This window comes from Stegodyphus dumicola, chromosome 6 (assembly GCF_044657685.1).
Source record: "Stegodyphus dumicola isolate Sdum_Otavi_A_Nest chromosome 6, ASM4465768v1".
Classification (NCBI taxonomy): domain Eukaryota; kingdom Metazoa; phylum Arthropoda; class Arachnida; order Araneae; family Eresidae; genus Stegodyphus; species Stegodyphus dumicola.
Window position 1 is genome coordinate 150,204,277 of NC_140773.1, and position 15,376 is coordinate 150,219,652.

Consider the following 15,376-nt stretch of genomic DNA (forward strand, 5'->3'; position numbering starts at 1 on the left):
TTATAATACAGTTTTAATTTCAAGAACTTTGATGTATAATAAGTTCTTCTGGACTACATTAGAGTAAAAATAATGCAATTTTGTGAATGAGTAAAGGGAATGAATTTATTAAATTTTACAGCAAAACTATTTTGTTTTCAGATTTTTCATTTGATATTAATTGTTATATTCTTAAATCTAATATTTCTAATACTTTAAGAGAAAGTTACACAATTATATTTTCTAGGCAGACATTTATGCTGAAATAGGCGAGGTAATTTTGGGCTTAAAAGAGCCGTATGTGCACAAAACAACTGTTTTCAAATCATTAGGTATGTTTTAAATTATCACATTTTTCCCTATAACAAAAATTTTGTAGTATATTTAATCTTACTTTGAACCATTTTCATCCTCTATAAATGCAATAAAATATTTTAGGTCTTCATATTTTTTTTAAAACCACTATTATGGCCTTCGCCTCAAAAGTTAATTATACAAATTTTTATAATTAACTTATTGAAACAACTATTATTTTGAACTGTATAACTGCACAACAGTCTTTTATGCAGTCCATCATAGTTAAATAATAATATTATTTATTAAAGTAACTTAGGTAATAAGAATATCAATTGTTTCCAATAAAACTGTATCTTATTTGTTTTTGAACAGTTAAATTTTGAAATGCAGAAATTTTAATAATTTACTAAGAAAAAATACATCCTCTTCAGTGTCTTCCATTACTCTTCAGTGACAGTCCATGATGAGCTCCGACTGTTTTCATAATTTAATTTCAGGCTGTTCTACACTTGGCCTTAGTCTTCTAATTAATGACCTTAAGTAAATATGTCTCCAAACAGACCCAGCCATCTGAATTTTGGTCTTAATTCTTTTTCAAGTGTTTATTGGCTCATGCACGAATTTTTTTTTTTTTTTTTCGGGGATTCAAATTAGGTGACCAGTATATCTTAATCTTTGGGTGCTGATGCAATTTATGTCTGGATAAGCATATGCCCTGTAGAATTCTGCACTGGTTCTTCTTCCCCAGATGCCATTTACTGAACAAAATACTTGACAGAACTAATTATTCTTCAGGCTCCATTTCAGATGAAGAATAATCAAGTACATTTGATATTATTGAAATTTTAATAAATGTAATACTGAATCTATTAGTATCTGCCAGAAGAATTAGTATTCCCATCAATCTGAAAAATGTAATAAATATTGTTTTTACACATACAGTTAGATGTTTGTTAATGGACAACCTATTTTAAAGGAACATTCTCTTTTAATGATTTCCAGACACTTTAATGTACAGTGCAATCTCAGTTATGAATTTAATTTGTTCTTGAAGGCCTTTCATCGTTCAAAAGGCTCATTAGCTGAAATTACTTTTTCCATACAAATTAATGTTCCTGGATCACAGATTATCACTTATATTAAATTTACAGCATTATTTTGTGCATACGTTCATAACACACACACAAACAAACAAAATTCTGAAAGTTTTCAGAGTTTAAAATATGGCCAAAGAGGCATTTTTTTTAAACATTTTGTGTGTTACCTTTATTTATTAAATATCATGTTCTATGAACTCAAACTATAAAATTCAGTTTAACAGCAATATGACATACTAATTTTAAAATGAGGATATCTTTAGAATTTCTGATACAGAGTCTCGCAGGCTGGAGATAAAAATGTTTTTTTTTAGTACAGTGTTGTCATTGTTCGCTTTGAAATCGTTCAGATTTTTAATAAAAAATTCGTTGAAGTGTTGCAAAATATGAAATCGATAATTAAAAAAAATTCAAATTCAAATTAGGGCTTCCACATGCCCATATTCTGTGGAAGATTATGTTATTCAAATTTTGATTGCACTAGGTACCGTTGTTTTATCGCAATGCGAGAAACATAATACACTTATCCAGATTCTTTATTATTTAATTTCTTTAAATATAAGACAGGGTGATAATATATGGTGGCAAGAATTTGAAAAGTGATATAGCCTTTTAAAGTTCAATGCAAAATGCCAAAATGAAATTAATAGTCCTTCAGGGCAAATTGCCCCTTTAGACTAAAAATAACTGAAATCATTAAATCAAGACCAAAAAGAAAAGTTAAACATATCATTAAAGAAATAAAATAGATGAAAATTTCATTTCATTTTATGTTTTTCCAAAGAAGAGTGGTGGCATAAATGAAGAGTGATGTCAATGTTTAGAATAGAAATCCTCTTTCATAAAAACATCATGTTTCTGGGGCATCATCTTTCATTTATATATATATTTTTAATCACTTAGTGACATTTCCAAAGTTTTATTTTTTCTCAATAAAAATTGCTCGAAAGAACATTGAAACTTAACATTCATCAGTAAATTTGAAATATGCAACCAGTCATATTCATATGCTATTTTTTTCAAACCTTAAACAAAATTAGAGATACAACATATTTTTTGTGTTTTAAATGAATTGAGTAACAATTATTTCCAACTTTTACAGTAAGATTTAACCCCTTTTCTTCAGTGCAACATAATATTTTAAGTTATCATTTTACAACTTGGAGTTACTAGCTTTTTTTTTTTTTTTTTTTTTTTTTACAAACGATTGTTCTAATTTCATTCTACACTTAAAATGTTTTTTCCCCTCAGGCATGGCTGTTGAAGATGTTGTTACTGCAGAACTTGTTTACCAGATCTTACAGAAAAGGAATTTCTGAAATTTTTGCTTTTTTTGAAGCTAATAAATTCTGTGGAATAATATCATCTGTTAATCTATATTATAAAGAAAGTCTGTGTGTTTGTTTGTTCGCTAATAACTTAGCCACTAATATAGCTATTACCACCAAATTTTCTATGTCCTGGAAAAGGTCAAGAATAAATAAATAAATAAAATAAAATAAAATAATAATAATTAAAAACTCTGAAAGTAATTTTCGCCCTCATTTTTCCGAGTGGCAACCAGTCTTGCATGCTACAGATAAAAATCTGCTATCGTAGAGTTTGTTAATAAAAAATTTCCAAGTTTTACAATGAAATAAAAATAGCATTGTCAAACATTAACTTCCTTATTCCCAATTCCAAAAATTCATTGGAAACCATTTCTGTTCCCATCTTTGTAAGACTCCAAGATATTAATTAAAAACTCTGAAAACACTAAACTTTGCACTCATCTTTCCGAGTGGCAACTTTCTGGCCCGTTGGAGATAAAAATGCTTTATTTCTTCGAAAAGTGTTGCTATTGTAGCTTTCAAATCATAATTTCTTAATAAAAAATTTCCAATTTTTACAATATACCGGGTGGCCATAATTAAACTGACAGTGCTCACAGTGTTCTGTAGCGCGATCTATTTGCGAGAATGACGTCACATTTTGTAGGAAGATTAAACAAGACGAGGGACGAAGGATTCAGCGAAAAAACAAATTAGTTCCAAAAGTCACTGCTAGGGGAATATTTGGTGCTGTGTAATAGAAAATAGAGTGTTAACAAATGCAAATTAATACGGAATAAAATTAACTTTTATTATGCACATTTTCTGATTTAGTTCAAGTGCAATATGGCAACACTTTTAAAAAAGCGTAAAATCTACATAAACACCGATAAAGTCTCGTGATCTGCAATATCACGTACGCTGAGCAGAAGAAGTTCTTTATTCAAATTTCACGTTACGTCCATTCGCACAGTGCCAGGCTGCTTGGGTTTTAAAAGGCAGTGTGTTACGTTTCAAAACAATCGGATTGAAAAGTAATGTGCAACGTCTCCTTCTTAGTCGAGTGTGCAATACTGGTCAAATTCTTTTACCTCAACCAGTTATACACGTCAGTCGCTCTTCGCGCTTTTAGAACGCACAAAAAAATGCGTAAAGGTAACGGGTCCTGTGTCAGTTAATGGGCTAAAAGCAATGGTTGCGACATTTGAGAAAACAGGTTCTCTGAAGGTTCAGTCAGGCAGAGGACGAAAACCTGTACCACAGGATACAATCGAAGCAGTTGCCACGGTGATTGTCGACAGAGGACCAGACAATATTGCTGCCACCTCTAGCGCTCGTGGGGTAGCTCGAAATATGGATATGCCTTACAGTACGGTATGGAAAATCTTACGAAAGATTATCAACTTCTATCCGTACAAGATCAGCCGTGTACAGGAGTTACTGTACCCCGACCATGATAAGCGATTGATTTTTGCTCTCACCTTTCTTGCCAGAATGGAGGTGGATGATGCTTGGCCGTGGAAAATCTTATGGGGAGATGAGGCCCCCTTTTACCTGAATGGAACTGTGAATACCCAGAGCTGCCGAATTTGGGATGACAAATCACCACATGCAGTCACAGCAATTCCCTTACATTCACCAAAGTTAACTGTTTGGTGTGAGTTCACAGCAGAATTTATCGTAGGTCCATTCTTCTACGAGAATATTACCTCGACAGGACCGGAAACTTCTTCTGTTACCGGAGAGAAATATCGCCACATGTTGAACAGCTTTGTCATTCCTTCACTTCAGCAAAGACAATGCCTTGGGGAAAAATTTTGATGCAAGATGGAACCCCTCCACATGTTGCTGTACGGGCGCAACAGATGCTACGACAGAAATGCAAAACAGAAAGATTCATTAGTCAACTGCGTGGCCACCTCGGTCACCTGATCTTACCCAATGCGACTTCTGGCTATGGGGTTACCTTAAGTCCAAGGTCTATCAAGGAATGTTCCAGGACCTGGCTACGTTGAAGGATAACACATTACGGAATGTATGGGAGATTCCTGCACACATGTTACTTTCTGCTGTTGTGCACAGAATGCAATATGTGGTCCACAACAACGGCAGCCACACTGAACCTCATTTGAATGCAAAATAAAAGGTAATTTCCGTATTGATTTGCATTTGTTAACACTCTATTTTCTATTACACAGCGCCAAATATTCCCCTAGCGGTGACTTTTGGAACTAATTTGTTTTTTCACGGAATCCTTCGTCCCACATCTTGTTTAATCTTCCTACAAAATGTGGCGTCATTCTCGCAAATAGATCGCGCTACAGAACACTGTGAGCACTGTCAGTTTAATTATGGCCATCTGGTATATATAAAGAAAAATGCCTGTGTGTTTGATTTCTGATGAATTTTTTACCACAAAATTAAATATTGGATGGAAAATGAGCTTCCACCCACACAAAAAGTTTTACCATTTGATTATAAAGACGAAAATCATTAAAAACTGCGTGTAATTTTTGCTGATGTAATGAGAAAGAATTAGTTTATTTTTCTATCAAAATTTTTTATGTGGGTTCCATATCGCATCAGACTGAAAAATATGACTATGAAATCTATTTTTTGCATCATTATTAGAGAAGGATTACACAGGTATTGGTCTGTTGTTAGATAAATTACTCTCAATCTAACTTAAATGGCATCGGGTCTTTTTGCTAGTCATAAATACAAAGCTGTTTCAAAATCTCAAAAACAGTTGCCTTTTATTAATTGAAAAATCACTAGCTATAATGCATGTATTCGTGCTTTCCATTATTAATAGAATTAGTGATTATATCAGTAGCTTAAAAATTAACATTTCCATACTTTTTGATGAAGCATAAAACCAGGTACCAGCATAAAAGTGTCATTGACTGGTGTGAGGAATTCACAAAAGCATTTTATAATACAACCTATTAAAAAAAATTGAATAAGTGCAGCAGGAAAAAAGCCTTGCTTAATATTCAACTTAGTTGTAATTACAACATCCCTTAGAAAATAAGATATTTGCATGAAAGAAGGAGTGTCAGGAAATTCAAATAGGAACTGAATTTCAGTTAGGACAAAGAATGAAATGAAGATCACTCTCTTTGCTTATGAATTCAGTGAGAGTATTTTTAATTGTTAAGTTTCCTGGAAAGCTCTTAAATTTCCAGCTATGTGATCCATTTGTGAATGTTTTGTACTCACATATTGTAGATACACAATACTACTGAAGATTCGACTCCCAGATAAACCATAGTAGTTCTAGAGATAACATCCATGATTAACCCAAAATCATGGTTAATCTAACAGCAGTTAAAAAAAGATACAGGACAAACCTATAATAATTAAAAAAATACTATTAATATTTACCTGTATTTTTAAGCAATTTAACCTGGAAAATAAATTTATTTGGTTATGTGAATTACACAAGCATTCAGAACAAGAACAGGAAGGGAAGGGAAAAAAACATTTACATTTCAATAAAAGCAAAACACAAAACAGAAGGCTTAAACATGATTTAACTGGATTCCAGAACATGTATAATTACATTATACTATTATGGATAAACAATTCCTAAATTCTGTGACTTCAGCTGCTATCTACTGCATTTTCAGTTTTTTTTTTTTTTTTTTTTTTTATTCTGATGATTGTTTTGCAAAAAACAAACTTGGCCTTTCCCACAAAGTCCAATTAAGTGATTACCCCTTATGAGTTTACTTCAGGTTCCACACTTGTTTACTCGGCTGGAAATTTCTGCTCTTGATAAATTGTATCACTAACAAATCATCAGCATTTCGCCCCTTAACCCCCCTTTTAAATTTTAAACGTGATAATTAATACACTATTATTTTAATAATTTTTTCCTCTGATAGATCCCATTTTGCATTTACTTGTTTCTCATCAGAAAAATAAATGCAAAATCGGAGCAAAAATAAATGGATTTGCTTTTTTACTTATGAAAATTCTAATGGAATGTTATGTAATAAATGAGAAATTCTCAAATTGCAATTACAATACAAATTAAGAAAATTTAAAAATTGGTTTTATTACAGTTACTTTTTTTAAAATACTTTTTTTTTTATTGCTACCACTAGTTTGAATTAAGTTTTAAAATTCCTTTGAGATTTTAAAAAGTTTTTTTGATTAACAAATGCAAGACATGCAGTTCTAAAAATATGAAACTGTTTTTCAAGTGGCAAAATATTTCATTTTAAAGATGGAAATTGGATCAGTTTTTTTTTAAATCAAGATTTCCACATTAGTTTGAAACCGACATAATTGTACAAGTATGTAATGAATATTAAGTGCAAATGAACTACAACTTTGACTTTCTACAGAAAGTGTGAATGTTTTCGTAACAGATATAACTGAATCTATGTGAAAGTATACAGAATAATTTCACTATTTATAAATAAATAAAATGCAATCTTTTTAGAAAACAATTTATTTTTTAATTACATTTTAATTATTTTATGTATACCTACAAGATAATTCAATTTGTTTAAAGAACAGATGTAAGCATAAAGAATTTAATAAAATCACTCTTAAGTACAGTGATGGCTTTAAAGTACAGCTGGTTACCCTTTAGTTCCTATTTGAAACCATATGATTGACACAAAAAAGATGAAAGTAAACACTACCTTTAAAAGCATGTCATGCACAGAAAGCAATAAACCAAATGTTAAATCATACTGTACAAACTGTATTTAAAAATACTTCAGCATCAAATTCTCAACAATAATTACCATTTCAGAAAAGAATAAAAATTAATAATTTTATTTCATGAAGTCAGCTAAACAAGAATATATTTGATAGCATGACATACTTTTAAGCTTTTGTGAACATAACAAGTATAAAATTAAACAAAATTAACAACCAGATGTATCTTATTTTCTTGGCTTGGATGTATTAAAGCCATTCTAAAAGAAATCATTATATAAATATACAGGACATTATAAACTGATGCAATTAAAACTCATCCAAAATTTCAATGAAGGGAATTTTCATAAAATTAGTTTTTCTATGACCAATAAGTAGGGTATGTTCATATTGTTTTCAAAAGTGAGGAAATTTTTCTTCTACTGATTTGACATGATAATATCCTAAATATAACAAATTTATACAATTTGTAATTTGAAATAACTGGATACATATAACTCAACAATATAGAAATAACAGAACTGATGCATTTAGAGGTAAATGAAGTATAAAAAAAATATACATTTTGCATCACCTGAACATCTTGCAAAGCATCTTTTGTGAGTGGAGTGAAACTCATACAATATTTTTTAAATTCATAAATTATAAAACTATCCCTACTGATTGGTCATCTTGGCAATATTCTGTGACCTCTGTCTTCTCTCATGATGGTCACAGTCTTCTCTTTAGTCAATCAACTAGAAGATAATCAACAATGCCAAGGAAGAGAATTGTTTTCTTCCATGAGGCAGCACCAATAGGGGAAGAATGGAGTTCTCCAAGCGAAGTTTTTCCCAGTTATACAACTGGTTAAATATCACACTACATTTCACTTGGTAGCATATCTCCCAAAGTCTAAAAAAAGTAAAAATTAAAATCTTCTCAGTTAAAAATATCAAACACTATAATTTAATAAGAAAATATAAATTTTGTCATCTACAAAAATTCGACATAGCAGGAAGATCCATATTAAATGTTAATATTAGGGGTAGAATTAATTGATGTCAAATCTGCAACATAATGATATTTAGCTAGCTGCTGGTATACTGTTGATATTTTATTTATTTTGCTTTATATTTTGAAATCTTAATTTTTTTAACCAGATGTCTAAAAACTAAAATAACTATCTTCATTTGTTATGAAAATAGAAATGAAATAATTTCATCTTGATTCAAAATACTCCACAGGGTTCAATGGCTTACTTCTTTTTGCATCTTTTAATACTATTGCCCAACTTCAAAAACTACAGTCAAAAGTCGTTAATGCGGTCTCGTCGGGACTTCGGCTATTCCGGATTATTGATTTTTCCCAATTATAGATCATCAATTTAAATCTGGTATGATGGCATGCAGAAATTATAAAATTAAAAATATGAAACCATAATTTATAAAATAAAGAACAATTATGATCTAAAGGGTATCAAAATTTACAAAAAAAAAAAAAAAAAGCTTAATATTTATTTGTTTACTTTATTAAACATTTCTTTCAATGTAAGTTCTTTAAGTCACTTCGTTTTATGTGATAATACTTTCTCTTTAATTCTATAAACACATAATTTCTTGTTTAGTTACAAAGTTCCGCTGTTCAAGTCCCATAATTGCTGTGCCGAGAATACCGACTAACTTGTCAATCGAAATTTTTTCGTTTTCACTAACCTCTCTGTCACGTTCTTCATGTCTTTATCCATTTTTTGCAGCAATTCCACTTTTTGTTTGATGGACATCAAAACATACTTTCGTTTTGTAGATCCTTTGGGAGCTCCAGCATCGGAAATTCTGTTAGACATAATCGAAAGTTCAAGTTTACTTTTATAACATTGCTCTTACAGTCTGCAAAAAATAATAAGCCGCATCCAATTCGAAGATTAAGGAACAACACAATCATCAACATGAACTGAAATAGATAATTTTAGCTTATACCGTCCGTTATACATTAAACACGCACGCAAAAACGTATTCTGTGCTTGCGCACACGCATATACGCAGTCTTACGTGCACGCGTAAATAAATGCCTATGTGCATGTGTCAACGTGGCGCACGCGCAGAAAGTTTTTAGCTTTGAGGTCCGGATTACGGGTGTCCGAATTAACGACTTTTGACTGTATTGAAACAAGGGTGCTTATTGTAAAGATCCATTCAGCAGTCGGTGATGAGAATACTAATGTAACCATGAGTTTTTATATAGTTAATGGAATTATTAAATTTAGTGATTGCTATCTAATGTGGGTATCACAAGTTGGGGTCACTGTCTAATGTGCATCTAAAAACAATTTTGCTACGATTTGATTTAGGGTGTTTTAAATGAATTTAATAATCATAGAATTTTATTACTTGAATCATCAAATATAATGGAAAAAATCTTTTAAATGTATTTCAATATAAAACTTTTCTGTCTACGTACTTTTTATGAACTTTTCTAATATTTTTGTGTTTTAGACAAAAATAGTTTTCTTTTGTCCCATTACAAAGAATGGATATAGTGCTAATTAAAGAAACAATTACTAAGTGATCACTCAAGTTGTTTTTATCTGAAACATTCATGTTTTAATAGGATAAGATTTGTTTAAAGTAATGTTGAAATTCATAAACGAAAATTCTCAAGCCTACTAATGTATTATTTCTATCTTTACATGCTAGTAAATATAATGAAGTTCCAAGCGTTACAAGGAATCAATGGTTACTATTTAAAACTGTTTACATTTATTTGGATCTTTGAAAGACATAACTAAAAACTAAGATTCATCAAAATCAGCAATTTCATAAGGTACTTATTTGGTATTGTACTCACAAATATTTTTAGTTAAACTTCATTCCTTCAACAAAATCTAAAAATAATTAAAATTGTAACCAATCCTTTAATATAAACTGTTGGACTAACTGTAACAACATGGGTGCCCTCTAGTGTAGTGATGGGCAACTTCGGTACATTCTTGTACCCGGTACGAGAGTAACGGTACAGACAAGTACCTGGTACAAAATACTCATTACTCAAGTAACTGTTACTTTGAAAAGTACCGAAAACCGATTTAAAGTACGAGTATCCAAGTAATGATTTGGAGTACCGAAGTAACGAAATACCGGAGTAACGGTTTGCTGTACCGGAGTACCCTGGTAACTGTTTACTGTACCGGAGTACCCTAGTAACAATTTGGAGTACCGAAGTACCCTAGTAACAATTTGGAGTACCGAAGTGCCCTAGTAACGATTTGGAGTACCGAAATACGCAGCTAACGATTTTATGCACGAAGGAACTCTACCACGTCACCACGTGTTTGATTTTATCTGTACGGAGTAAGATTTTGAATATCAGAAAACATGTCAACTACGGAAATGTCTGAGGAGCAGACCATTCATGGACACAAGGAGCGCATATCACCATTTCGTAAGGATCTCATTATTTCACAAACACGGTGGTCCTCAGATTATTGACCACAAGCTATCCATTTCAAGTCCTTTTGCATAATATATACCATGTGCATATAAAATTGCTATAAAAGCATTCTTCTATTGTTATATTCCATTTATTTTCCTGAATCTGTCGATGAGCTTCATCTTCAGGGCATTTCTTTATATGCTTCAATATCCATTATCAAGTCTCCAGGCACTTGACGAACCATTGTTTATAGCATTGCATTTAGAATATGGTGTTGAGCCCTCAACTTCCTTCAAAACATTTTGCTTCAATTTTCTTTCTTTATCATTTGTTCCTAATTGTGCAACATTTCAAACTTCATTATTTTTAACTTTGAATGTCACTGCTAATTTTTTTTAGGATTTCCTTGAGTGCAAGCATCTTTTCTTAGAATTTTTGATTTTTCCTATTTATCTGATAAATTATCAATAATATTGCGGTGCGAAGGTCCAGCGATTGTTAGGGTACTCCCAGAGTCATCATCACTTTCATTTTCTCCATCTGAATTCAGATTTTCGTCATTATCAGGCAGGTATTCATCCTCGCTACTCAAAATCGAAGTATTGTCATAAGTATTCCGAAGCTTCCTGAACAGTCCTGGACGACGTTGTGTCATCTTATCTGTCCTTATACTAAATATAGAATAAAAGCAACTTTAAAGAATCTTTTGAAATATTTGTTATAATTTTCCGCTGCATTTGAACCATACATTTTGACCTTGACTGAAAACCTACACTATTTCCCTTTTGGTGCAGTCCATTTGAAGAATTCGTGGGTGAAGCAGATGTACTCTACAGTTACTTCTGACAAAATGCATCTGTTTTTTGTCATTTAGGCATAAACATTTCTCACGGATCAAAATGTCCCATTTCGTGGTTCTAGGTATAAGTGTTAATGATCAGAAATTTGTTTACGCTACACCAGATTATTACTACACATTTCCAGATTCTGTAAGTTGCTGTTTATCTTAAATTATTAAGTCATACAAGGAATTTTTTTTCAATTAATACTTTTTGTGCGGTGACAAATTAAACATCGGTTTGTGTCAAATTGACCTGCTCTGCCGTTTTAGTGTTAATCCAAAAAGTGATGACATGAGCCTTTTTTTCACTTTATTTGAAAGGCAACTAACAATTTTGAACATACCTCAAAGGAAATGGGTAATGTATTTCTTAGGTTTGTTACCTAATGACATTGCAAAATTGATTGCAAAGGAATCTAATGGTGATGCACAAGATTATGACAACATCAACCAAATTCTCTTAGCATTTTAAATTAAGTGCTGAAAAGTTTCGACAGTTATTTTCGAAACGTGTCAAAACTCCTGATAGTACATGGCGAGATTTTTACTTCGAGAAATTTTTTTGATGGCTGGATTGGCAAATTAAAAGTCAATACTTTTGAGAAGTTAAAGGATTTGATGATATCGGAACAAATTAAAAGATGGTCCCTTTCTGAGTATAGAGAACATTTTGTGGATCATTGGTTCAAGTGGACTGAAAATTGAAGCAATATCAAAAATTAATTTTAAAATGAGCATATCTTTAGAATTTCCGCTACATATACAAAGTCTCGCACGATGGAGATAAAAAATGTTTTTTCGTATAGTGTTGTCATTGCTTGCTTTGAAATAGTCTAGTTTTTTAATCGAAAATTCGTTGAAGTGTTACAAAATCTGAAATCGATAAAAAAAAAAAACTTCAAATTCAAATTAGGGCTTCCACATGCCCATATTCTATGGAAGATTACGTTATTCAAATTTTGATGGCTCCAGGTACCATTGTTTTATCATAATGCGAGAAACATACATACATTTATGCAGATTCTTCATTATTTATTTCTTTAAATAAAAGACAGGGTGATAATATATGGTGGCAACGAATTTAAAAGTGATACAGCCCTTTAAAGTTTTCAACAAAATGCCAAAACGAAATTAACAGTTCTTCAGGGCAAATTGCCTCAAATTGTTAAAAAATTGCCTCAAATTGGGCTAAACATAACCCTCAAATTGTTAAAAACTTAGCGAAAAAGAATTTCGGTACGAGAGAAGATCGACTAACTGTTAGCTGTTATCATTGTCAAAAATCGGGTGTCGTTTAGGCCAACTGTCCAACTTGCTCTCCTTCTTTAAGTAAAGAATCAGCCTACTTCAAAGCTATAAACATATATATTGTCTGTAGAGACACCTTACACGACTCTTTTAAGGGTAAAAAATCAACGGATTTAAGGGAATTGTCTGTGCTGATACTGGAGCCAGCCACATTATAGCGGGAGAAACGTTATATCGTCTATTGAAAGAAAGAGGAATAAATTTAGGAAAACTAGTATGAATGTTACCCTAGCTGATGGTCTCCAGAAGTGTATACAACACAAGTAGATATTTGACATAATTCAAAATTGAAGGACGATCTTTCCCTATAACTTTATTTGCATTACTTACAGCAAAAGATAACCGAACGCTTTTAGGAACTGAACTTTTATGTAACGCTGGAATTGTTTTAGACCTTCCAAATAATAGAAAGTATTTCCATAATGACCCTAAACAGAAATTTAGCTTTAGTGGCGACATTTTCAAATCACCCCAGCGTCCAGAAAGTAATGCGGAATTTCAATACGATGCGATTAAGAGAAAATGAAAGAAGACATCTAATGAAAAACAAAGGGAAAAACTCAATGCTGTATTAACGAAATATGAAACTGGGTTTCAACCAGCGGGAGAAGCAACTCTTATACTAAACACCACATACATACAGGGGATAATCCTCTACACCTCCATACTGGATGTCTCCAGCCAAGAAGGAGATGCCCAAACCAAACGGAAAAGTCCGACTTTGCATTGATTACCGAGGAGTGAATACTGTTATGATGTCAGACTCACATCCATTACCTAGGATGGATGACTTACTGCATGCTGCTAAACATACACTATATATGACAAACACTGATCCACAGTCTGAGTACCATCAAGTCAGCATTTGTCCTACAGACAGAGACAAAACAGTATTTGTTTGCCCTTTTGGAACTTTTCAGTTAATGAATCAAGGGATTTTATATCACTATTCCCCAGACTCTGAATCAGAGGAAGCTCAACTAGTAGTACCAATACATTCATAAGAAAGAATTCTTAAACAATATCATGATGCTCCTACAGCATGACATTAACTAGCTAAGGGAACATACCACAGAATTTACTAGAGGTATTATTTCACAGGAATGCGCAAATACATTGAAAATTACATAAAAAGTTGTGACGAGTATAACTGTTACAAACCTTCAAATCAAAAGCCATCCGGTATACTCCACCAATATATGGCCAATGCTTCGAAACACTTGCCATCAATATACATGGTCCACTACCTAAGAGTAACAATGGAAAAAAGTGGATTTTGATTGTTGAAGATTGCAACACGAAATGGGTGAATCTTTTCGCTTTACCCTCTGCTACGGCAAAGGAATGTGCCATTACATTAATCGAAGAAGTTTTCTTATGATATGGATTCCCCAGGAAGCTAACCAGTGATAATGCAACTCAGTTTATTAGCGCTGTCATGCAGCAAGTGTGCTTTCTTCTTAATATTAATTAAGTGTTTAAAATACACATGTATCAGATGTATAGATTCTTACCTTTAAATTCCAAATAACCATCTTTCCATCCATTCCAGTAGTACATAATTTAGTTACACCCAATTTGGTCCCTGCATAAATTGTTAAACTTGTTATGGCATTTTGATGTATAGTGTCTAATAATGTATCAACACTGTTTTCTACTATGGCACGTTTATCCATGTCTCGAAATTTCCTCATAGCACTGAAAAAGAAAATAGAATTTTGATTACAATAAATGTAACAATAAATAAATAAATAAAATACAAAAGAAACATAAAACTTGGTCATTTTATTCTGAATGCTAAGATTTAGCATTTTCACTCTCATCCTAACAATTGCTTTCAATCATGGTTAACTCTACAGCAAGTAACACATTTGGAGGGGGGAACTTGCTATTAATTTATATCTTCAAATAAATACCTATGGCTAATTATATTTTAGTAAGTTAACTCATTTTTCATTCTAAATATTATAATTAAACCCCTTAAATGCATGTTTTTTACAGTAAAATGGCCCATAATAATAATAATTGAAAACTGAAGACATAAAACTTGATTCCCCCCTTTTCTATTTGAAAACAATCATGTAAGCTTTTTAGCAATTTACTGATTAGTTTATGAAAACATAACAGCAAGTGCTCAAACTGCAAGTTAACATATTTCAGCGAAGTAAATTATAAAATCACCCAAGTTATATTTGAGCATGAGTAAATCTGTCAGTTACCAGTGAATAATACGGTTATAACCACACAGAGCAAAATTTCACTATACATGTTTTCTCAGATAGAAAATATTTGTTTTTATAATGAATTTATTAGAAATGTACCATAAATTCTTAATAAACAAACATGTATTTTATACATAATCAAAAGTTTCAAAGAATTCTAAGGGAAATTTACAATCCTATAGCTAATAATAAAATGATATAGAAATGTTATGAATGAGAAAGTTAAAGAATGGC

The 15,376-nt window shown here is 31.8% G+C and overlaps 2 protein-coding genes across 7 annotated transcripts in view; one reads left to right on the forward strand and one right to left on the reverse strand.

Annotated features, from left to right (window-relative positions):
• Positions 1–3,133, forward strand: part of LOC118180194 (ketimine reductase mu-crystallin) — a 173,442-nt gene extending 170,309 nt beyond the window's left edge. For 2 of the 4 annotated variants that reach the window (XM_085819012.1, XM_085819014.1), the window contains exon 7: positions 2,625–3,133. In XM_085819012.1, the coding sequence (XP_085675138.1) occupies positions 2,625–2,861 (237 nt within the window). In that variant the 3' untranslated portion in view covers positions 2,862–3,133. Of the gene's footprint in view, positions 1–226; positions 312–2,624 lie in introns of all 4 variants that reach the window. The other 2 variants (XR_015041728.1, XM_085819013.1) reach the window with 2 other exon arrangements.
• Positions 3,134–7,127: 3,994 nt separating this feature from the next.
• Positions 7,128–15,376, reverse strand: part of LOC118182665 (actin-related protein 2/3 complex subunit 1A-A-like) — a 66,621-nt gene continuing 58,372 nt past the window's right edge. For 2 of the 3 annotated variants that reach the window (XM_085819010.1, XM_085819011.1), the window contains exons 11-13: positions 14,435–14,618; positions 9,055–9,174; positions 7,128–8,254 (exon numbers count right to left, since the gene is read on the reverse strand). In XM_085819010.1, coding sequence (XP_085675136.1) covers positions 9,079–9,174; positions 14,435–14,618 — 280 coding nt within the window. In that variant the 3' untranslated portion in view covers positions 7,128–8,254; positions 9,055–9,078. The remainder of the gene's footprint in view (positions 8,255–9,054; positions 9,175–14,434; positions 14,619–15,376) is intronic. The other variant, XM_035352047.2, reaches the window with a different exon arrangement.